Source organism: Scyliorhinus torazame, chromosome 17, assembly GCF_047496885.1.
Source record: "Scyliorhinus torazame isolate Kashiwa2021f chromosome 17, sScyTor2.1, whole genome shotgun sequence".
In the NCBI taxonomy this organism is placed as follows: domain Eukaryota; kingdom Metazoa; phylum Chordata; class Chondrichthyes; order Carcharhiniformes; family Scyliorhinidae; genus Scyliorhinus; species Scyliorhinus torazame.
In genome coordinates, this window is record NC_092723.1 from 68,355,059 (window position 1) to 68,379,192 (window position 24,134).

Below are 24,134 nucleotides of genomic sequence, written 5' to 3' on the forward strand. Positions count from 1 at the left end.
TGTAAAAATCATCTTAAAAGGAGGGCGAGGCAGAGACGTTTATGGATAAAACACAAAAGCTGGGACCAAGACAGCTGACAAAATAGCCACCAGCGATGGAGCAAATAAAATCAGAGCTGCACAAAATTCAAGAGATTTGAGTCTTTGGGGTCAGAAAAAGGGCAAGTTTTTCTTCTTTTCGACTGGTGCTGCTTTGCATTTTGTGGCCCTTCTTTCCTTGGTGTTTCAATTTAGAATGTATTGCCAGATTGATGCTGTCACAAGCTTTAAGCAATGAGCTGCAGTGTTCTCCAACTCACAGTAAAAGTGCCAGTAAGGATAGGAAACATTCTACAACGTGCACCAGATAATTGACAATCAAATTACCTGAAAACAAACAATTTGCTTAGGCAGGATCTTAAATTCATAAAAATAAAGCTTGCAAGTGGCCTTGATTGAATAGGGCATGCAATTGGGCTGGAACAAACTGTTGATTTAGCTGAGACAATAAACAATTACTCCATAGAGAAAAACCGTTCCCAACGTCAATACTCCGGTTAAAAGCCTGCCACGCAGAGAGTGTTGATCTAAGACTTCAACTTCAAGAAGGCAATGGCTCAGATGGTCCCAAGAGATCTAGCTTGTCAGGAATCTGTATGCAGTGCAGAAAGCTTATCACAGCTCACCGCAGGAACAGGAGTCCATGGTGCAGTTCCAATTTGGTCAAGTGACAAGTGTCGAGCAGCAGTTTGAGGCACTAAATGCCCAGCAGTTTACTGAGCTAACTCCACTGTATTGGTGATGGGTTTATCAATAGGGAATAGACTTCACAAGTATATAGAGCATACTTTTAATCTGTCAGAATGATTGGCTCGCTGGACAGCTCACTGGACCTTATTAGTCCTAATGTCCCCTGACCCTTGGTTATCAATGATCTTCATGTCTCAGCAAGTGTTGGGGTTGCTCGATGTACTTATGGGGAAGAGGACAAGCTATACAGAGATTGCTGATCATGCTTCGTCGAGGGGTTTATGTATGCAGGGTGAGAGGATGATGATCCTTGTTGATCAAAGAAAATCCCAACTCCACTGAACATCCAGAAACTTAACCCAAAGGAGAAACAAATAATATGCACACTTAACTTTAACCATTTTATTTGTAAATATGCAACTATAAATACAACACTGACATTTTCTTAAACAGAAAAGCCTGCCTGCATTATTGCAACTAGTATACAAACAGGAGTGCAGTCCACTTATGGAGACAATGTTCTCGGAACAAAAGGGCGGGGTATGTAATTTCTTTTGCATCCTCAGAAGTCTTGCCGAATGTTTTCTTTGTTCTCATCCCCTTGTGCTTGTTTCATTTTGTTTATTTCACTTTCGAGCTGGACAATTGCTCTCTCAATCTCATAGTTCTTGCTGACCAACGCGACCCAGCTGAAACAGCAAAGTGAAGAGCACTGTTAATTGCTCAAATGGCCAAAATGAGAACATTTATTGTTAGCACTAGATTTAAGACTGGCTTTAAATTACATTTATTTACAGAAAGCTCAAACCTAGTACATTTGTCACCTGATGACGCCCATTATCCGAATCCATTCTTCAGCATGTGCAAAACCAAATGAACCAATTTCATATCATTTTCAGGATTAGGATTTTTGACAAGAAATTAAATAGAAATAGAAGGAGGGCATATAGCCCCTCGAGCCTGCTCCATTGTTCAATATCAGAGCTGATGTTCAATATCAAAGCTGATCTTCTACCTCAACTCACTGACTGATCCCCATATCCCAAGGTTCGGTTATGAATGCTGGACTTGTTTTAAAATGTCCCCATGAAGAATCATAGAATTTTCAGTGCAGAAGGAGGCCATTCGATCCATCGAGTCGGCACCCAGCTCTTGGAAAGAGCACCCTACTTAAGCCCATGCCTCCATCCTATCCCTGTAACCCAGTAACCAACCCAACTAGATTTAAGACTGGCTTTAAATTACATTTATTTACAGAAAGCTCAAACCTAGTACATTTGTCCCCTGATGACACCCATTATCTGAATCCATGGGCAATTTAATGTGGCCAATCTAATGGCCAATCTAAACTAATGCAGCAGGGGCATGGGAACCTGGATTGTAGTTTTAGGGTACGGGAGATTGAGAGTATAGAGGTCAGGAGCACAGATTTGACTTCGCAGGAGGGGGCCAGTGTTCAGGTAGGTGGTTTGAAGTGTGTCTACTTCAATGCCAGGAGTATACGAAATAAGGTAGGGGAACTGGCAGCATGGGTTGGTACCTGGGACTTCGATGTTGTGGCCATTTCGGAGACATGGATAGAGCAGGGACAGAAATGGTTGTTGCAGGTTCCGGGGTTTAGGTGTTTTAGTAAGCTCAGAGAAGGAGGCAAAAGAGGGGGAGGTGTGGCGCTGCTAGTCAAGAACAGTATTACGGTGGCGGAGAGGATGCTAGATGGGGACTCTTCTTCCGAGGTAGTATGGGCTGAAGTTAGAAACAGGAAAGGAGAGGTCACCCTGTTCGGAGTTTTCTATAGGCCTCCAAATAGTTCTAGGGATGTAGAGGAAAGGATGGCGAAGATGATTCTGGATAAGAGCGAAAGTAACAGGGTAGTTATTATGGGAGACTTTAACTTTCCAAATATTGACTGGAAAAGATATAGTTCGAGTACATTAGATGGGTCGTTTTTTTGTACAATGTGTGCAGGAGGGTTTCCTGCCACAATATGTTGGCAGGCCAACAAGAGGCGAGGCCACATTGGATTTGGTTTTGGGTAATGAACCAGGCCAGGTGTTGGATTTGGAGGTAGGAGAGCACTTTGGGGACAGTGACCACAATTCGGTGACGTTTACGTTAGTGATAGAAAGGGATAAGTATACCCCGCAGGGCAAGAGTTATAGCTGGGGGAAGGGCAATTATAATGCCATTAGACATGACTTGGGAGGGGTAGGTTGGAGAAGTAGGCTGCAAGTGTTGGGCACACTGGATATGTGGAGCTTGTTCAAGGAACAGCTACTGCGTGTTCTTGATAAGTACGTACCGGTCAGGCAGGGAGGAAGGCATCAAGTGAGGGAACCGTGGTTTACCAAAGAAGTGGAATCTCTTGTTAAGAGGAAGAAGGAGGCCTATGTGAAGATGAGGTGTGAAGTTTCAGTTGGGGCGCTTGATAGTTACAAGGTAGCGAGGAAGGATCTAAAGAGAGAGCTAAGACGAGCAAGGAGGGGACATGAGAAGTATTTGGCAGGTAGGATCAAGGAAAACCCAAAAGCTTTCTATAGGTACGTCAGGAATAAAAGAATGACTAGGGTAAGAGTAGGGCCAGTCAAGGACAGGGATGGGAAGTTGTGTGTGGAGTCTAAAGAGATAGGCGAGATACTAAATGAATATTTTGTCAGTATTCACTCAGGAAAAAGAGAATGTTGTGGAGGAGAATGCTGAGACCCAGGCTATTAGAATAGATGGCATTGAGGTACGTAGGGAAGAGGTGTTGGCAATTCTGGACAGGCTGAAAATAGATAAGTCCCCGGGGCCTGATGGGATTTATCCTAGGATTCTCTGGGAAGCCAGGGAAGAGATTGCTGAGCCTTTGGCTTTGATTTTTATGTCATCATTGGTTACAGGAATAGTGCCAGAGGACTGGAGGATAGCAAATGTGGTTCCTTTGTTCAAGAATGGGAGTAGAGACAACCCCGGCAACTATAGACCGGTGAGCCTCACATCTGTTGTGGGTAAAGTCTTGGAGGGGATTATAAGAGACAAGATTTATAATCATCTAGATAGGAATAATATGATTAAGGATAGTCAGCATGGCTTTGTGAAGGGTAGGTCATGCCTCACAAACCTTATCGAGTTCTTTGAGAAGGTGACTGAACAGGTAGATGAGGGTAGAGCAGTTGATGTGGTGTATATGGATTTCAGCAAAGCGTTTGATAAGGTTCCCCACGGTAGGCTATTGCAGAAAATACGGGGGCTGGGGATGGAGGGTGATTTAGAGATGTGGATCAGAAATTGGCTAGCTGAAAGAAGACAGAGGGTGGTGGTTGATGGGAAATGTTCAGAATGGAGTTCAGTTACAAGTGGCGTACCACAAGGATCTGTTCTGGGGCCGATGCTGTTTGTCATTTTTATAAACGCCCTAGAGGAGGGCGCAGAAGGGCGGGTGAGTAAATTTGCAGACGACACTAAAGTCGGTGGTGTTGTCGACAATGCGGAAGGATGTTGCAGGTTACAGAGGGACATAGATAAGCTGCAGAGCTGGGCTGAGAGGTGGGCAAATGGAGTTTAATGTAGAGAAGTGTGAGGTGATTCACTTTGGAAGGAATAACAGGAATGCGGAATATTTGGCTAATGGTAAAATTCTTGGAAGTGTGGATGAGCAGAGGGATCTCGGTGTCCATGTACATAGATCCCTGAAAGTTGCCACCCAGGTTGATAGGGTTGTGAAGAAGGCCTATAGAGTGTTGGCCTTTATTGGTAGAGGGATTAAGTTCCGGAGTCATGAGGTCATGTTGCAGCTGTACAAAACTCTGGTACGGCCGCATTTGGAGTATTGCGTACAGTTCTGGTCACCTCACTATAGGAAGGACGTGGAAGCTTTGGAACGGGTGCAGAGGAGATTTACCAGGATGTTGCCTGGTATGGAGGGAAAATCTTATGAGGAAAGGCTGATGGACTGGAGGTTGTTTTCGTTAGAGAGAAGAAGGTTAAGAGGAGACTTAGTAGAGGCATACAAAATGATCAGGGGGTTAGATAGGGTGGACAGCGAGAGCCTTCTCCCACGGATGGAAATGGCTGGCACGAGGGGACATAGCCTTAAACTGAGGGGTAATAGATATAGGACAGAGGTCAGAGGTAGGTTCTTTACACAAAGAGTGGTGAGGCCGTGGAATGCCCTACCTGCAACAGTAGTGAACTCGCCAACATTGAGGGCATTTAAAAGTTTATTGGATAAACATATGGATGATAATGGCATAGTGTAGGTTAGATGGCTTTTGTTTTTTGACTTCCCATGTCGGTGCAACATCGTGGGCCGAAGGGCCTGTACTGCGCTGTATCGTTCTATGTTCTAATCCACCTAACCTGCACATCTTTGGACTGTGGTAGGAAACCAGAGCACCCGGAGGAAACCCATGCAGACACAGGGAGAAAGTGCAAACTCCACACAGGGGTAAATTACCCCAAGCCGGAATTGAACCCAGGACCCTGGAGCTGTGAGGCAACAGTGCCAACCACCGTGCCACCCACAAAAGTAAAACTGAGAAATCGGGAAGCAGCCCAGCTCGGAGAAGTGCCTTTGTAGTTTGGATTCCATGGGAAAGAAACTCAAGCAAGAAACCTATTGAAGTCAATTTCCACACATTGATGTGAGCAGCTGCTTTGAGACTCCTGGAGAGAGAAAGAACAATGACTGTTGTGTGGAGAAGCAAGCAGCTAACTGCCATTTTGTGTTAGCTAACAAGCAAGATGTTAGAGAGGATTTGTTTTCTGGTTGTAAGGCAGGGAACAGAACAAACTAATTTGGGAGATGTAAGGAACAAGGACTCGCCAAGGTAGGCTTTACGGATGAAAGATGGACCTGGAAGAGGCAAGCTGAGTAGGACTTGCAATGGACACTGGAAGGTTTGACCTGGAGCAGCAAGGAGAAGTGAGCCTGTTGGTGAGCTGGGAGTGACTGAGACTTATTTTTGTAATGCTACACATCTACTAGACGTGTAGTGCACAGCATCTTAATTGTGTTAATTAGTTAATGCAAAAGAATCTTTTCTTTAGTTTAATTCATCAGTTGCCTGTTAAGTAATGTTTTAAATTATGTTTATTTTAGTTTGCTTGTTGTAGTAAAAGTTTGTGTGAAATCAAGCCCTTCTGTTACTCCCATCTGTCAGAAATTCCTCTCTGAAATAGTTTGGTCTCTACGGTCATCATAATATTAGAGTCTGGGCAGCATGGTGGCGCAGTGGTTAACACTTTCACAGCACCAATGTCTCAGGTTCGACCCTAGCTATGTGTCACTGTCCGTGTGGAGTTTGTACATTCTCCCTGTGTTTGCGTGGGTTCCGCCCTCACAACCAAAAGATGTGCAGAGTAGGTGATTGGTCACGTTAAATTGTCCCGTTATATTGTCCCTTAATTGGAAAAAATGAATTGGGTACTCTAATTTAGAGTACAAAACTCGATCGTCTTAGTCTTGAATTAATATATGCAATGACTGAACATCGGAAAAACTCTGGGGTAGAGAAGCAAATTCTCTCAATCCGCCGAGTGAAGAAATTTCTGGGTTGAGAGGGTGAGACCCACGCGAATGTGCAAACTCCACATGGGCAGTGACCCGGGGCCAGGATCGAACTTGGGTTCAGTGCCCAGAGGCAACAGTGCTAACCACTGCACCGCCATGCCACCCGTGTTGCAGTACAGTTGTGGATGCTCCATCGTTGAATATATTTAAGGCAGATTCTTGTTGTCTTAGGCGGATCAATGGATATGGAGAGTGGGAATGAAAGGCGTCTTGAATGCCGCAGCAAGCTCAACAAGCCGAATGATCTACTCCTGCTCCTATGTTATGTACTTGTAACTTCTGCTGGGAGAGGTCGCTTCCATGGAGCTGCCAGGGTCGACACTCAGCCACAATTTGCTTGGAAGATCCTGGCAGAACCCTCCGCCTTCCACCCATTAGGCCCTTAATTGACCAACAATGGCTATCCATCACTACCAGGTGGGTAGTCTCTGCCATTGATCACCAGCCTCCTGCAAGATCACTCGGAAGTGGGAACCCATTGGCATGCTAACTCAACACCTCAACCTATAATAAAACTAGAAAATGCTGAAAAGTTCAGCAGTCTGGCAGCATCTGTGGAGAGAGAAATAGTTAAAAGGTCGCCAGAGCTGAAAGCTTATCAGAGCCTTAATGTCCATGTTTACTCCCTGCCCTGCCTTTAAACTTGTCTACATAGGTCCAGGAGGATTCTGTCAAAGTATTGCTTAACATAGAGTTCTCTGGAACTTCCGGGTGCGGCGATGACCAGCTAAGTCGCACGTTTCGGCAGCTCCCTGTGAAACGGACTTTTGGGCTCTTGATAGGAGCCCCAACGGCAATTTTGACGGCTAAAAACACTGTGCGGTAAACCAGAAGGGAATCCACCCTGGATACGGATGGAAAAAGGAGGAGAGAGTGGCCAGATTGCAGTGGATCCTTTAGAAAAGCGGCAAGGAAGGCAAGCAAAAACCAAGATGGCGTCGGAAGGTGGCAGTTTAACATGGGGCCCTGAACAACAAGAGTTCTTGAAATGCTGTGTGGAAGAGCTCAAAAAGGAAATGAAGAAAGAGCTGTTGGCCCCGATACTACAGGCGATCGAAGGGCTAAAGGAGGAACAAAAGGCCCAGGAGCAGGAGCTTCGGGTCGTGAAGGCAAAGGCAGCCGAGAATGAGGACGATATACAGGGTGAAGACGGAGACGCAGGAGGCACATCAGAAACGATGTGTGGAAAGGTTGGAGGCACTGGAAAACAACGCAAGGAGGAACAACCTGAGGATTCTTGGTCTTCCTGAAGGTGTGGAGGGAGCGGACGTCGGGGCATATGTGAGCACGATGCTGCACTCGTTAATGGGAGCGGAGGCCCCGGCGGGTCCGTTGGAGGTGGAGGGAGCATACCGAGTGATGGCGCGAGGACCGAGAGCAGGAGAAATTCCCAGAGCCATAGTGGTGAGATTCCTCCGTTTTAAGGATAGAGAAATGGTCCTTAGATGGGCGAAGAAAACTCGGAGCAGTAAATGGGAGAACGCGGTGATCCGCGTTAATCAAGACTGGAGTGCGGAGGTGGCGAGAAGGAGGGCGAGCTTTAATCGGGCCAAGGCGGTGCTTTATAAAAAGATAAAATTTGGAATGCTGCAACCGGCAAGACTGTGGGTCACATAATCGAGGGAGGCACCACTACTTTGAGACGGCGGATGAAGCGTGGACTTTTATTGTGGAAGAAAAACTGGAATGAGCGGGTTATTAAAAAGAACGTTCGAACAAAGTGGTGGGGCGAATGTGGGGGGCAAAGAGGGGTTTTATGTACTAATCCTGCGATGTGGTAACTTTTCTCTCTCCCACAGGTGGTGATGGGGGAGGAGGGGAGGTGGAGGAGATGGGGCGTTGGCCATTGGGGGCGGGGCCAAGGGAGAAGCACGGGCTTGGTTCCCGCGCTATGATAATCATGGCGGGAATAGAGAAGCAGGAAGGAGGGGGCGTCGCACGGTGCGAGCCGAGGTCACGGGGGGAAGCCGAGGTCAGCCAGAGTTTGCTGACTTCTGGGAGCAACATGGGGGGAGTAATTACGCTAGTGGGGGATCTAGCGGGGGGGGGGGGGGGGGGGGGGGGAATTACTGGGTTGCTGCTGCTGGGGAGAGGGGGGAGCTGGTATGGGAGAGGATGGGCGGGGGGGGCACCGCCTGGGGGAGATACAGCTGCGTGGGAACCGGGTGAGGAGCTGGAAAAAGGTGATGGCTAATCGACAAGGGGTGGGGTGGGGGTAGGAAGCCCCCCAACTCGGCTGATCACGTGGAACGTGAGAGGGCTGAACGGGCCGATAGAGGGCACGGGTACTCGCACACCTTAAGAAACTTAAGGCAGATGTGGTTATGTTACAGGAAACGCACCTGAAACTGATAGACCAGGTTAGGCTACGCAAAGGATGGGTGGGGCAGGTGTTCCATTCGGGGCTAGATGCGAAAAACAGGGGGGGTGGCTATATTAGTGGGGAAGCGGGTAATGTTCGAGGCAAAGACTATAGTGGCGGATAACGGGGGCAGATACGTGATGGTGAGTGGCAAACTACAGGGGGAGACGGTGGTTTTGGTAAACGTATATGCCCCGAACTGGGATGATGCCAATTTTATGAGGCGGATGCTCGGACGCATTCCGGACCGAGAGATGGGAAAGCTGATAATGGGGGGAGATTTTAATACGGCGTTGGAACCAGGGCTGGATAGGTCGAAGTCCAGGACCGGAAGGAGGCCGGCAGCAGCCAAGGTACTTAAAGATTTTATGGAGCAGATGGGAGGTGTAGACCCGTGGAGATTTAGCAGACCTAGGAGTAAGGAGTTCTCGTTTTTCTCCTATGTCCATAAAGTCTACTCGCGAATAGACTTTTTTGTGCTGGGTAGGGCATTGATCCCGAAGGTGAGGGGAACGGAGTATACAGCTATAGCCATTTCGGATCACGCTCCACACTGGGTGGACTTGGAGATAGGGGAGGAAACAGGAGGGCGCCCACCCTGGAGAATGGACATGGGACTAATGGCAGATGAGGGGGTGTGTCTAAGGGTGAGGGGGTGCATTGAAAAGTACTTGGAACTCAATGATAATGGGGAGGTCCAGGTGGGAGTGGTCTGGGAGGCATTGAAGGCGGTGGTTAGAGGGGAGCTGATATCAATAAGGGCACATAAAGGGAAGCAGGAGAGTAAGGAACGGGAGCGGTTGCTGCAAGAACTTTTGAGGGTGGACAGACAATATGCGGAAGCACCGGAGGAGGGACTGTACAGGGAAAGGCAAAGGCTACATGTAGAATTTGACTTGCTGACTACAGGCACTGCAGAGGCACAATGGAGGAAGGCACAGGGTGTACAGTACGAATATGGGGAGAAGGCGAGCAGGTTGCTGGCACACCAATTGAGGAAAAGGGGAGCAGCGAGGGAAATAGGGGGAGTGAGGGATGAGGAAGGAGAGATGGAGCGGGGAGCGGAGAGAGTGAATGGAGTGTTCAAGACATTTTATAAAAAATTATATGAAGCTCAACCCCCGGATGGGAGGGAGAGAATGATGGGCTTCTTGGATCGGCTGGAATTTCCCAAGGTGGAAGAGCAGGAAAGAGTGGGACTGGGAGCACAGATCGAGGTAGAAGAAGTGGTGAAAGGAATTAGGAGCATGCAGGAGGGAAAGGCCCCGGGACCGGATGGATTCCCAGTCGAATTCTATAGAAAATATGTGGACTTGCTCGCCCCGGTACTGACGAGGACCTTTAATGAGGCAAAGGAAAGGGGACAACTGCCCCCGACTATGTCTGAAGCAACGATATCGCTTCTCTTAAAGAAGGAAAAGGACCCGCTACAATGCGGGTCCTATAGACCTATTTCCCTCCTAAATGTAGATGCCAAGGTCCTGGCCAAGGTAATGGCAATGAGAATAGAGGAATGTGTCCCGGGGGTGGTCCACGAGGACCAAACTGGGTTTGTGAAGGGGAGACAGCTGAACACGAATATACGGAGGTTGTTAGGGGTAATGATGATGGCCCCACCAGAGGGAGAAACGGAGATAGTAGTGGCGATGGATGCCGAGAAAGCATTTGATAGAGTGGAGTGGGATTATTTGTGGGAGGTGTTGAGGAGATTTGGCTTTGGAGAGGGGTATGTTAGATGGGTGCAGCTGTTGTATAGGGCCCCAGTGGCGAGCGTGGTCACGAATGGACGGGGATCTGCATATTTTCGGCTCCATAGAGGGACAAGGCAGGGATGCCCTCTGTCCCCATTATTGTTTGCACTGGCGATTGAGCCCCTGGCGATAGCGTTGAGGGGTTCCAAGAAGTGGAGGGGAGTACTTAGGGGAGGAGAAGAGCACCGGGTATCTTTGTATGCGGACGATTTGCTACTATACGTGGCGGACCCGGCGGAGGGGATGCCAGAAATAATGCGGATACTTGGGGAGTTTGGGGATTTTTCAGGGTATAAATTGAACATGGGGAAAAGTGAGTTGTTTGTGGTGCATCCAGGGGAGCAGAGTAGAGAAATAGAGGACCTACCGTTGAGGAAGGTAACAAGGGACTTTCGTTACCTGGGGATCCAGATAGCTAAGAATTGGGGCACATTGCATAGGTTAATTTTAACGCGGTTGGTGGAACAGATGGAGGAGGATTTCAAGAGATGGGATATGGTATCCCTGTCAATGGCAGGGAGGGTGCAGGCGGTTAAGGTGGTGGTCCTCCCGAGATTCCTCTTTGTGTTTCAGTGCCTCCCGGTGGTGATCACGAAGGCTTTTTTTAAAAGGATTGAAAAGAGCATCATGGGTTTTGTGTGGGCCGGGAAGACCCCGAGAGTGAGGAAGGGATTCTTACAGCGTAGCAGGGATAGGGGGGGGCTGGCACTACCGAGCCTAAGTGAGTATTATTGGGCCGCTAATATTTCAATGGTGAGTAAGTGGATGGGAGAGGAGGAGGGAGCGGCGTGGAAGAGATTAGAGAGGGCGTCCTGTAGGGGGACTAGCCTACAGGCTATGGTGACAGCCCCATTGCCGTTCTCACCGAGGAACTACACCACAAGCCCGGTGGTGGTGGCTACACTGAAGATTTGGGGACAGTGGAGACGGCATAGGGGAAAGACTGGAGCCTTGGGGGGGTCCCCGATAAGAAACAACCACAGGTTTGCCCCGGGGGGAATGGATGGGGGATATGGAATGTGGCAAAGAGCAGGAATAACGCAACTGAAAGATCTGTTTGTAGATGGGAAGTTCGCGAGTCTGGGAGCGCTGACCGAGAAATATGGGTTGCCCCAAGGGAATGCATTCAGGTATATGCAACTGAGGGCTTTTGCGAGGCAACAGGTGAGGGAATTCCCGCAGCTCCCGACACAAGAGGTGCAGGACAGAGTGATCTCAAAGACATGGGTGGGGGATGGTAAGGTGTCAGATATATATAGGGAAATGAGGGACGAAGGGGAGACTATGGTAGATGAACAAAAAGGGAAATGGGAAGAAGAGCTGGGGGAGGAGATCGAGGAGGGGCTGTGGGCAGATGCCCTAAGCAGGGTAAACTAGTCGTCCTCGTGTGCCAGGCTAAGCCTGATTCAGTTTAAGGTATTACACAGGGCACATATGACTGGAGCACGGCTCAGTAAATTTTTTGAGGTGGAGGATAGGTGTGCGAGGTGCTCGAGAAGCCCAGCGAATCATACCCCTATGTTTTGGTCATGCCCGGCACTAGAGAGGTTTTGGATGGGGGTGACAAAGGTGCTTTCAAAAGTAGTAGGAGTCCGGGTCGAACCAAGCTGGGGGTTGGCTATATTTGGGGTTGCACAAGAGCCGGGAGTGCAGGAGGCGAGAGAGGCCGATGTTTTGGCCTTTGCGTCCCTAGTAGCCCGGCGCAGGATATTGCTAATGTGGAAAGAAGCCAAGCCCCCGGGGGTGGAGACCTGGATAAATGACATGGCGGGGTTTATAAAGCTAGAGCGGATTAAGTTCGTCCTAAGGGGGTCGGCTCAAGGGTTCACCAGGCGGTGGCAACCGTTCGTCGAATACCTCACAGAAAGATAGACGGAATGGGAAAAAGAAGGCAGCAGCAGCAGCCCAGGATCCGGGGGGGGGGGGGGGGGGGGGGAGGAACCAGAAGGACTCTCAGGGTTGTTAATATATACTGTATAGTATGTATAGGTCGTTGCTACAGATAATTATATATTGGACTGTTAAATGATATCTTTGGAGAGTGTTACTTGTGACAAGGCAGTTGCCAATTAGGGCTAGTTTTCATTTTTGTTATTTATTATTTATTCATTTTTTTTTTTGTTTATAAAATAGGTCATTGTTATTTGTGTTGTTATAATATTGTGTAAAGGATGCACAATGTACTGTGTTGGTTGAAAAACATAGAGTTCTCTGCTTCTCCATTGGAATATAGTACTTTATTGTTTTTTCAAGCAACATGCAATGCATTTGTACCCATGAAGGATAATAAGCATATCATAAAGGCTATGTAGTGGAGGGGTATAGAAAAATAAAACATTGAATTACCACTACAAAGTTGAAGTTGGCTAGACATCTGGATCCAGTATGAAAATCAGGCCTTTGGAGTCATTTAAAATTCGATGTGTTATATACTCCTAGAATTAAAATATTGCTGATGGCCGATAGCGCCTGTTGAAGTCTATAAAACTGCTGATATTCAGCACACAGTTCAGAGATGGTTTGAATATTTATCACATGGGCAGTAAATCCAGAAGCATCTGGAGAACAGTTAAAACCACTTATATATTCATGAAAACTACACTACTGGCACCAGCTTCTGATGTTCGGCTCTTGCACAGCTCATTGCTGAAATTGGGCGATTATATGGTTAGGAAGATCCAGTACCAAGTCGCAGTCGGATACACAATGTCCATACATGAGGAACAACATCACCAATGTTTTCTTAGTATTTTAAAACAACCAGAAACATGTTCCTGTACCCTGGTTATATATTCTCTTCCCTCCCTCGGGTTATATATTTGCCGTCTCCATTCTCCCAGTTGTTTAATCTAACTCTCCTCTCCCTCGTTCTTTTAACCTAACTGTGCTCTTTCCTCCTCCAAGTTCATTTTGATCTAGCTACCCTACCCTTCCATTCCCTTTTCCATTGAGCCTGGAAGCATTTAATGTCTCTTGACTTTTAATTAATCCACTGTGCAATGGTGTGTCAATTTACAGCAGCTGTGCGAGTCCCTGCTCAAAATGCAGATGGACCCCGCGCTGTTCATTCGCACCTTGTACAGTTAATTAGTGTTACTATCCCAGTTACTGTGATACTGGCTGTGAACCATCTGATTGATGTGTCAGTAAAGGGTTAGCCTTAAAGATTCAGCTTTTTCACCCGAGTGCCACTGGTTATAATTCTGCATTAATTTTCCAGTGTTAATAAAAACAGGATTTTGACACTTAAAGAAATTAAATAGAAATAGGAGTAGAACATACAGACCCTCGATTGTTCAGTATCAGAGCTGATGTTCAATATCAGAGCTGATCTTCTACCTCAACTCACTGACCAATTCCCATATCCAAAGGTTCTGTTATGAATGCTGGACTTGCTTTAAAATGTCTCCATTAAGAATCATAGAATTTAAAGTGCAGAAGGAGGCCATTTGACCCATCGAGTCTGCACCAGCTCTTGGAAAGAGCACCCTACCCAAGCCAATACCTCCATCCTATCCCCGTAACCCACTTACCCTTTTCTGGACATCAAGGGCAATTTAGCATGGCCAATCCACCTAACCTGCACATCTTTGGACTGTGGGAGGAAACTTGAGCACCTGGAGGAAACCCACGCAGACACGGTGAGAACGTGCAGACTCCGCACAGTGACCCAAGCCTGGAATCGAACCAGGGACTCTGGAGCTGTGAAGCAACTGTGCTAGCCGCACTGCCTAGCACTACCACGCTGCCTATGAGGAACGGTTGAGGACTCTGGGTCTGTATTCGTTGGAGTTTAGAAGGATGAGGAAACTTACAGGATACGGAGAGGCCTAGATAGAGTGGATGTGGAGAGGATGTTTCCACGAGTAGGAAAAACTAGACCCAGGGAGCACAGCCTCAGACTGAAGGAACGGTACTTTAAAACAGAGATGCGGAGGAATTTCTTCAGCCAGAGGGTGGTGAATCTATGGAACGCATTGCCGCATAAGGCTGTGGAGGCTAAGTCAGAGTGTCTTTGAGAAAATGATAGATAGGTTCTTGATTAAGAAGGGGATCAGGGGTTATGGGGAGAAGGCAAGGAGAATGGGAGAAGAGAAAAATATCAGCCATGATTGAATAGCGGAGCACACTTGATGGGCCGAGTGGCCTAATTCTGCTCCTCTGTCTAATGGTCTAAGATCATAACTCGCTGCATTTAAAAACTCATCCACCTCGGAATCAAATTTGCTCGGTGTCTATGTATTTACATTGTGTACCTAGTGTTGCCCTATTATGTATTTTCTTTTCCCTTCATGTACTAAATGATCTGTTTGAGCTGCTCGCAGAAAAATATTTTTCACTGTAGCTCGGTACACGTGACAATAAACAAATCCAGTCAAATCTGGCGATTGAGCCTCCTTCCACTGTAAAACTGTTTCTCCTTACTCCTTTCAAACCCCTCAATGCTGAACATCCCTCTTAGTCTCCCCATTAACCTTCACTGCTCTAAACCTCCGTTTCTCTATCCAACAAGAAAATCAGTACTAAATCTAGTCTTTTCTAACCTCCAGATCAACACAATTCAGCAAATGAGGAATATAAACACAAATAGACCAGAGGAGTCTGGGCAGTAAGAAACAGATTGTTAGTCCATGGGAATATATGGCCTAGGGTTAGAGGTTGGACAACATGATCAGACTCTAGGATGGATGAAACATTTTTGGAATCGATGCTGAACCTTCCCAATAGCAACCGTGGCCGATGCTCTAGCTTCCTGGCAATTTACTCGTGACATTTAACATTTTATATCCATCTACACGTTTAAGGTCTTGGTCTATCGGACTCCAGCTAAAAAAGGACTGGTGCCCTGATGTGAAATTTTAAAACCTATTTGAGTATCATTGGAACTGTTCTATCCCTGAAAGCTAACGAATACTGCAGAAAAACTCTCCACAAACACTCAAAATGTTACTTTTCGAAAACCAAGAAACCAATCCTCATCAGGTGGCCAGCCCCGGATTCTGGGCTGCCGGCTTCTGAGTGACGAACAGCATACAGTGCAGAAACCAAGAACACAAAGGCCCCTGATTGGGAGACCAAACCTTGCAGTGATTTTTAAAAAATTGTGCTCTTAGGATTGATTCCACAGAAATGGCAAACCCCATTGCAAAAATTTGATGTAATGTCTTTTTCTTTTTATCCATTCAGGGGTGGCTGGCTGGGCCAGCATTTCATTGTCCACCCCTAATTGGCTTTGAACGGAGTGGCTTGCTAGGCCATTTCAGAGGGCGATGCTGGGGACCTGGAGTCATATTATAGGCCAGACCAGGAAAGAATGGCAGATTTATTTCCTCAACAAAAAAAACAAAAAAAAGGACACTCGAGAACCAGATGGGTTTTTGGGACAATTGACAATGTTTTCATGGTCATCATAACACTTAATTCTAGATTTTCTTTTAGTGAATTAAAATTTCCCATGTGCCATGGTGGGATTTGAACCCAGGTCCCCAGGGCACTATCCGGTCTCTGGATTACTACCTGTGACAATACCACTACCCCACCACCTCCCTGTCTCTTCAGGTCAATTTTCAGATTTGCATAAAAAGCAAAATACTGCACATGCTGGAGATCTCAAATAAAAATCAAGTGCTGGGAAAACTCAGCAGGTTTGGAAATGTCTGAGGAGAGAACGTGGAGTCCAAAACAATACTTCTTTTAATTTCAGATTTTAAAAGATTGTATATCGCCTCGGTCAATGCCAAAATATCCATTTGCTATTTGAAAATAGGATGTACACACACTTGTAACCTTTTGTTGTGAAATTAGGTTAGTCATCTAGAGATCTGAAAGGGAATCAGATTGATGTGGTTATTGGCTGGCTAACACCTTCTGAACTGAAAAACAAATATGTAATATCCACTCCTCATTGCCCAATCAACCAATATAGCAAATTCCGTAGTTTGATGTTAATTCACTCACTTGGATTCCATTTCTCGTAGTTTACTGCCAGCAGCGAGCTGGTCATTTTTCCTCAGCCAGTTCAGGTCTTGAATCTGTTTCCTGAATCATCAAACAGAATGTCAGATGTATACACAATCAGGTGGTTTACAACATAAATAAAACAAACATCATGTTCCTCAGAGAATGAAGGAAGAATCAAAGAGTTTTCATGCTTGACCACTACCGTTACATATACCAGTCATGGTTCATTTGTTTGAAAGGTGGAAGTTTTAGAAATTGAATTTTAAATATAGATTGTGGGAAAAATACTCTGGAAACTTCTAGAGGCTGACAAACAACACAGACTTAGGATAATTACAATTCAAAAAGGTAACTTGTGTTTACTGAATAAAGTCAAGATAAAAGGATGAGAGTCATAAAAGGCTTAGCTAAAGAACTGGAGACATGATGTCTGCAGTTATTCCGGTAAAAGATACAAGTTATTCATGTAGTTTCCCAGAAGTAAAGCTCGGGAATTTAAAAGAAGTAGTCAATTTGCATTCTACCTGGGAACAGATGGTGTGTGTCATATCTTCATGGAGAAGGGTGGATCTTAGTGAGATTCTTTGTGGAGCTTCTCTCGGAATTCAGTTGGGGTATAGTCAGTGGGCAAGACTATGTTTGGAAAGCAGCGAAAAAATTGTCAGCTTTGGTCTTATTTAGCTTGTAGCAGAAGTTAAGAGATAAAGTTAGCCTGAAATAAGGTAAATGCTAGATCGATTACCAATGACGCCACCAGCGAATGGGAGCAGGTATGCAATAAAAGACAAGTTGACATGGGGAAAAATTATAAATTTGTGATTAATGTAGAAACTGTCATATTATATTTCATATTTGTGGTAGTAAATATTAGAAACGCTGTTTAAAATACATACAGGCAGTCTGTCTACTAAAGCTGTAATTAAGTTGTAAAAGGTGAGGTAATCATTCATTCCAACCATTTGCTTGATTACAGATAAAGGGTTAATGGGATATTGTAATATTGCTGGAGATTCCCTGAGGAGTAGATAAATTTAATGAGGGATTGTATTTAGTCCTAGCTAAGCAGGTCATTGGTGGGATACAGATGAAAGTAATGAGAGGAGACAGGTCTCTCTGTAGTTTTGCAGTTGGTTACTGGGTTTTAAATTGAACACCAGTTTTGCCAAATGCAGTTAGGTTGAGCAGAAGTGTATTGATCTGCTCTTGAAAGGATTGTTCTCCAAAAGTCTCTACACAGCTAAGCAAGTGACCTGTTTTGTTAACTAAGTGACATTTGAGCTGAATTGGATTGCTTAATTGGAATCAGTGACAGGGGTAGATAGCAAGTTCAGGTTTTTGCTTTCATTAAACCGTTTATTGTAAAGCTATTTCTTTGATGTTAATGTGGTTAATTATGCATTTAAATTAAAGTCTGTTTTAGCATAAAAGATACATATTGGCCAGAGTCATTACTCCTGGGGTGAAGTATCATTTCCTCAGTTTTACACATATAAAAATTAGTTTGGAGCTCTCGTCCGGTGTCCTAACACAAGTTGGGGTCTGGACCAGTATCCTAATAGATCTGTATAGTTGGAAGCCAAAGTAGGAAATCTACAGCAGTACTCTGAAAGCCAGTGAACCATATTACAGTTGTAATTCTGGAAGTAATCAGCTTGGTTGCAGTTCGAAACCATAGCAATGGACCTCTCAAAATCACAGATGTTTTCTGATATTAAAACAGCCCAGACGTCACAGGGAGGTCTGTGCTGGAGCTGTGGAATCCAGAATCAATGTTTTAAAAGGAAATTGAGGGTTTCTTTGCCAGAATCTAATGAAAGGACCCATGGACCTGGAGAATAGCTGGAACGCTCAAGAGAAATCAGTGAACTCTGGAGAACTGCGATATACCTTTTGGGCTGATCCCAGGGAAAGTGAATGACCTCCAAGATTTCATAAGATAAAGGAATTCTTGTGGCAGGGGGGAAGAAACGAAGTAAAAAGTAAAACTGAGTTTATAGCAAGTCTTTAAAAGCTACAGCATTAAGTTAATAGTGCTTACTTTTAATTATTATTGATACTCAATAAAAGGTTGCTTTGTTTCACAAAATCTTGTGGTGTAGTTTTGTCAGTTAATTGATGGGTGTTCAGATTTCTTCTTTAAACATTAATGATCTCTAGCAGGATTGTAACACGATTCAATGACTCTCAGGAAATTCATGGATGAACATAGGGAGAGGACAAGCTGGGGCTGGCCTGTGAGAATTCTCAATGGTGAGCAGTCTGCTGGTCCCAGCAACTGTGCTTGAATGTGAACAATGGCCACGTGGGTGACATACTGGAGGTCACATACAACATTGTACCCAAGTATGTTCATTACCTTCAGTCCTGGAAGAAAAATCATGTGCAAAGATGAAGGAATGATAAGGTTTTAGTGATTTTTTTTCTTGGCCATTATTTTCAAGATCTATGACCATGCAGATAGAAGAGCTTTTCCTCAACATCTGTCCAGATACCACAAAATTTCAAAAGGACTGTCAGCATGGTTGTGAGGTTTACAGACAGGTTAATTGATCTGGAGGGAAGGGACAATTGGTCTTTTACTTGGCTTCTCCACTGTGACGCGATGCAAGTCAAAAAGAGTTCAATCAATTTGATCGCCAAATAGCTATAGGGGAATACCAGGCTGTGCTTCAAATTCACACTATAACTGGTAATCATAGATTTTAGGAAGGAAAAACATTTCAATTTGGGTCACATCAGCAACACCAAGAAATGGGTTAATAATAATAATCTTTATTGTCACAAGTAGGCATACATTAACACTGCAATGGAGTTACTGTGGAAAGCCCCTAGTCGCCACATTCCGGCACCTGTTCAGGTACACTGAGGGAGAATTCAGAATGTCCAAATTACCTAATAGTACGTCTTTCGGGACTTGTGGGAGGAAACCAGAGCACCCGGAGGAAACCCACACAGACACAGGGAGAACGTGCAAACTCTGCACAGGCAGTGACCCAAACTGGGAATCAAACCTGGGTCCCTGGCGCAGTGAAGCCACAGTGCTACCCACTGTGCTGCTCCAAACTTAAAGACATATTTTCCATTGCATTTCTTTCATGCATGCGTGGGGGAAAACAGTACCACAATGCATTTCCAAGCTCAAATTCAAAACCTAAATGAAACTCAGGAATGAGGAGTTTTTGAAAATGTTTTAAATAAACTTTTTGGTGCCATCTTCCACAGCTCAGCTCAATTATCTGTGATATCTTTGCCACTTTTGTTTGGGTTATTCTGTCACTACAGAAAGATGAACACAATTCCATGCTTACAAGCAATGTCAGAGACTAAGACTTAAGTGCAGATTGAGCACAGCAGTATGCTGAATACCCTGAAGGTTATGCATTTTCACAACCATTTATCAAGGAACAGGTGGTAAAATTTCACAGAATGCGTGGATATTGAGAATCAGACAGATTTCTGGAAACTCTCATCCCATCAAAATGTGAAAGGGTCAGCCACAACTCAGCAGTATTCACACTTCCTAGTCAGAAGGTTGTGAATTCAAGACCCACTCCAGGATTTGAGCATAACACTCAAGGGGGACACTCCAGTGCACCACTGCGGGAGGGCTGCAATGTTGGAGATGCTGTCTTCTGGATGAGACATTAAATCAAAGTCCTATCTGGCCATTCGGGTGGATGGAAGAGATCCTATTGCACTATTTTGAAGAGCAGCAGGGGTGCTATCCTCACTACCTGGCCAATATTTATCCCTGTCAACTTTGCAGAAACAGGGCGGCATGTGGCGCAGTGGTTAGCACTGGAACTACAGCGCTGAGGACCCGGGTTCGAATCCCGGCCCTGGGTCACTGTCCGTCCGTGTGGAGTTTGCACATTCTCCCCATGTCTGCGTGGGTTTCACCCTCACAACCCAAAGATGTGCAGGTTAGGTGGATTGGCGATGCTAAATTGCCCATTAATTGGAAAAAAAAATAATTGGGTACTTTAAATTTACAAAAAAAAGAACTTTGCAGAAACAGATTATTGGGTCATTATCACATTGCCATTTGGAAGTGCAGTGTGAAAACTCGCTGCTCATTTCCTACATTACAAAAAAAAAAGCTCCTTCAACAAAAAGTGTAAGATGAAGGAGAAAGGGGGTGTATACGACAGATGCCAGATTGATAATACAAGTCAAAACCAGGCTGAATATAAAAAATTCAGGAGAAAATGAAAGAGAAATGCGAAAATCAAGAGTATGAGACAGGCAGCTGACAAGAGGAAAACCAAAAGGCTTCTATAGACAGGAGGAATGGGCTGATTAGGGACTGAAAAGGGGATATTGAAAGATTTTAAAAGAACATAGGCTGGTGGAATGACTGGATATATATGTGACTTGAAATTTAATGCAAAAGAAGTATGAAGTGACTCATTTTTATAGGAAGAATGATGAGGTGCAACAAAATAAAGAAAGCAACAATTCTAAAGAGCGTGCAGGAGATAGAGACCTGGGAGTACATGTGCAAAATTGTTGGATGTGACAAGGCTGGTTGAGAATGTGGTTAATACAGGATCCTGGCCTTTATCATTAGAGGCATAAAATGCAAAAACAGGTAAATTACAGTGAGCCTTTATAAAACACTGGTTTTGCTTTGTAGTCTGATGGGTATTCGTAAAGACACCAGCAGAGCTTGATGGTTATAAATGCTAAATCTGTATCAGCATAAGCAACAGTGAGCACAGGAGCTGGTTGGACAATGGGTGTTGCTATGCTGCGGGCAGACAGTAATTAAAGAGGCCCATGTGTCGTGCTCCGAAGAGAATTACGACCCGATAGAATCATGACTCTTCGAGCATTCGTGACCCAGGACATTGATTGATTAATGCTGTCCTGTGAGTGCGAGTGCATGACTGGAAGCACGAGCAAGATCTGTACAAAAGGAGAGACAAAGACTTCAGAAGCGACAACCTGCAGGAATAACCATCTTAAGAAGGCGTGCCCTGGGTCCGGGACCCAGAGAGGATATCGCGATCCTTAAAGAGAGAGTATGATCACCTCACCTCTTAATAGTTGGTATTTAGGTCCAAGCTGAGTTTTGATATCTTTTGTGGAACAAGAGTTTTGGCACTCTCTACTTCCGGTTCCCTTAATGGTGGTGTTTTAATACTTTTGGGGTAACTTTGGGAGATTGTTGTACACTAATTTGAGAGTTTTTAATTCTAGTTGACCAAGTTTGAGGTGCAACAGCCTTTATTAGATTAGAGCCCCAATACTTTTGGAAGGATATGAAGGCTTGAGAGAGAGTGCAGAAAAGATTTTAAAGATTGATTTGAGGGAATAAGGAATTGTGCTAAGAGAGTAGAATGGAGAAGCTGGGGCTGTTTTCTTTGCAGAGAAGCTCCTGAGGATAGATTTGAGAGACCTGTTCAAAATCAGGAGGGTTATAAATAGACTAGAGAAACTGTTCCCATGGCACAAGGGTCAAGAACCAAGAAGATATTGACTTAAGCTAAATAGAATATGAGACACGAGGAAACATTTTTAAAAAAAAACACAGCAAGTGGTTAGGATTTGGAATGCACTACAAGAGTATGCTGGAAACAGATTCAATTGTAGGGAAAATGGTACTGAATAATCAGATGACGAGGAAAGATTTACTGGGCTACGCAGAAAAAGACAAGGATGTGGATAAGACTGAATTGTTCTGGAGAGCTAGGATAGACAGTGGAATGCCTTCTTCTGTGCTAGAACCACTCTAGAATTCTACGGGACATCTGGAGGTCATGAAAGGAGGTATAGAAATGCAACTTAGTCTCAGTGAGCCTCAGCATTTTACCTTAGCTTTATTACAAGTAGTGATTAAAAATTGGAATGGTGTTTAAAAAGTGAGAAATCCATACTTGGGGCCGAAGGTTTTAAATTTTGCATTAAAAGTTTCTGAACTGTTGAACGTGTTTGCATTTGAGAGACACATGTCGCACCCGTCATGCCCTTCAATGCCCATGCGAAAGCCAGCAGCTCCGGAGGTGCGCACAAGCGACAACCAGCCACACAAAAAAAACCCACAGAATTCTCACCTCAGTCTCTGAAGTTCCTTCTGAGCATTTTCAATCATCTGTACCAGATTGCTAATATTGAGGGAGGAAGGGAAAGGGGAAAAGAAATGTAAATCCTTCGGGAAAAATTGTTTGATCAACTAATTTGTCCTGTAATGGGTGAAAAGTAATTGCCTCAAAATATTAGGTCTCAAGCCAGTCTTTGGCCCCACGACAAAGACAATTCCCCAGCCACAAATTCATCTCTTTGCTGCATGTAATTATTTCACCCAAATGTGTGGGTGATTTCTTTTAAGTGCAGGGACCTCTTTGGTTGTGCACAGCCGTTGTTATTAATGCGGTGAGATCGCATAGCTCAGAGGGAACACCAATTGTAATACCCCACAAGTCCTGAAAGACGTGCTTGTTAGGTGAATTGGACATTCTGAATTCTCCTTCCACACTGTAGGAATTCTATAGATGGAAGCTCTTGTCGCACTTTTCAACGCTACATTTACACAATTTCTACAATGCTGTTCCGAGGATTTTTAATCCTTAATAAGGCAAAATTGAAATTGTACTTTGCTTTTGGAATGTTACACTTCTGATTTAGCTGACCTGGAAACAAACAGCAAACAAAAAAAAAAAAAAAAATAGCTGAATGTGATCTAGTACCAATGATATGTGAATAGCTGAACACACTATCCAACATTATATAATGCATTACCATTCATAACCAAGATTGCAAAACCTTCACAAAAGTCAATGCCATCAAAATTAAAGTGTGAAATCATGGTACTGGTGCCACCAAATGTAATGAAACTGCTGCTCTCAGACGACATCAACCATATCAGTATGCAAAGGAAATCAAAAACTTTGCATATGGCAACAACTTTAACAAGTGGGAACAACATTCATTTTGAATTCAATTATGATTTTATTCAGAGATACTGGAATTGTATGTTTGAATTCAATTATGATTTTATTCAGAGGTACTGGAATTGTATGTGAGAATTCAGTTGCAGAACAGTATTCTCGGCCCAACCATCTTCAGTGGCATCAGTTGCCATTCCCCCAGCATAAAGGCCAGATTGGGGATGCTTGCTGATGATTGCAAAGTAATACAGAAATGTAATTGCCCATAATGAAACTTTCTATGCCCACATACAGAAAGACTTGGTCTGGGATGATAACTGCAAAGATAAATTCTCACCATGTAAGTACAGATTTTAAAAATTCATTCATGGGATGTGGGCATCGCTGAGCCAGCATTTATTGCCCATCCTCGAGGACATTTAAGAGTCAACCACATTGCTGTGGATCTGGAGTCACATGTAGACCAGGCCAGGTAAGGATGACAGATTTCCTTCCTTAAAAGGACATTAGTGAACCAGATGGGATTTTGCAACTATCGACAATGGTTGAACGATTGGTTGAACGATTATAATTTACCTTTTTAATTCCAGACTTTTATTGAATTCAAATTTCACCATCTGCCATGGTGGATTCAAACCCAGGTCCCCAGAGTGTTTCCCTGGGTCCCTGGATTATTAGTCCAGTGATAATACCACTAGCCACTGCCTCCCCTTAATAACCATCTTTAGTGAGTCGAATCATCTCTCCACGACAATTGTTGAATGCTGTAGCAACATTCAGGGTCCATTATTTTTTCCCAATTAAGGGGCAATTTTAGCGTGGCCAATCCACCTAACTTGCACATCTTTGGGTTGTGGGGGTGAAACCCACGCAGCCATGGGAAGAACGTG

General features: G+C 44.7%; 1 protein-coding gene across 2 annotated transcripts in view; it reads right to left on the bottom strand.

Moving 5' to 3' along the window:
* Window positions 1–1,116: 1,116 nt before the first annotated feature.
* bcas2 (BCAS2 pre-mRNA processing factor) overlaps window positions 1,117–24,134 on the bottom strand; it is a 58,872-nt gene continuing 35,854 nt past the window's right edge. Inside the window, exons 5-7 of one of the 2 annotated variants that reach the window (XM_072480567.1) lie at window positions 22,411–22,461; window positions 16,352–16,432; window positions 1,117–1,418 (exon numbers count right to left, since the gene is read on the bottom strand). In XM_072480567.1, coding sequence (XP_072336668.1) covers window positions 1,292–1,418; window positions 16,352–16,432; window positions 22,411–22,461 — 259 coding nt within the window. In that variant the 3' untranslated portion in view covers window positions 1,117–1,291. The remainder of the gene's footprint in view (window positions 1,419–16,351; window positions 16,433–22,410; window positions 22,462–24,134) is intronic. The other variant, XM_072480568.1, reaches the window with a different exon arrangement.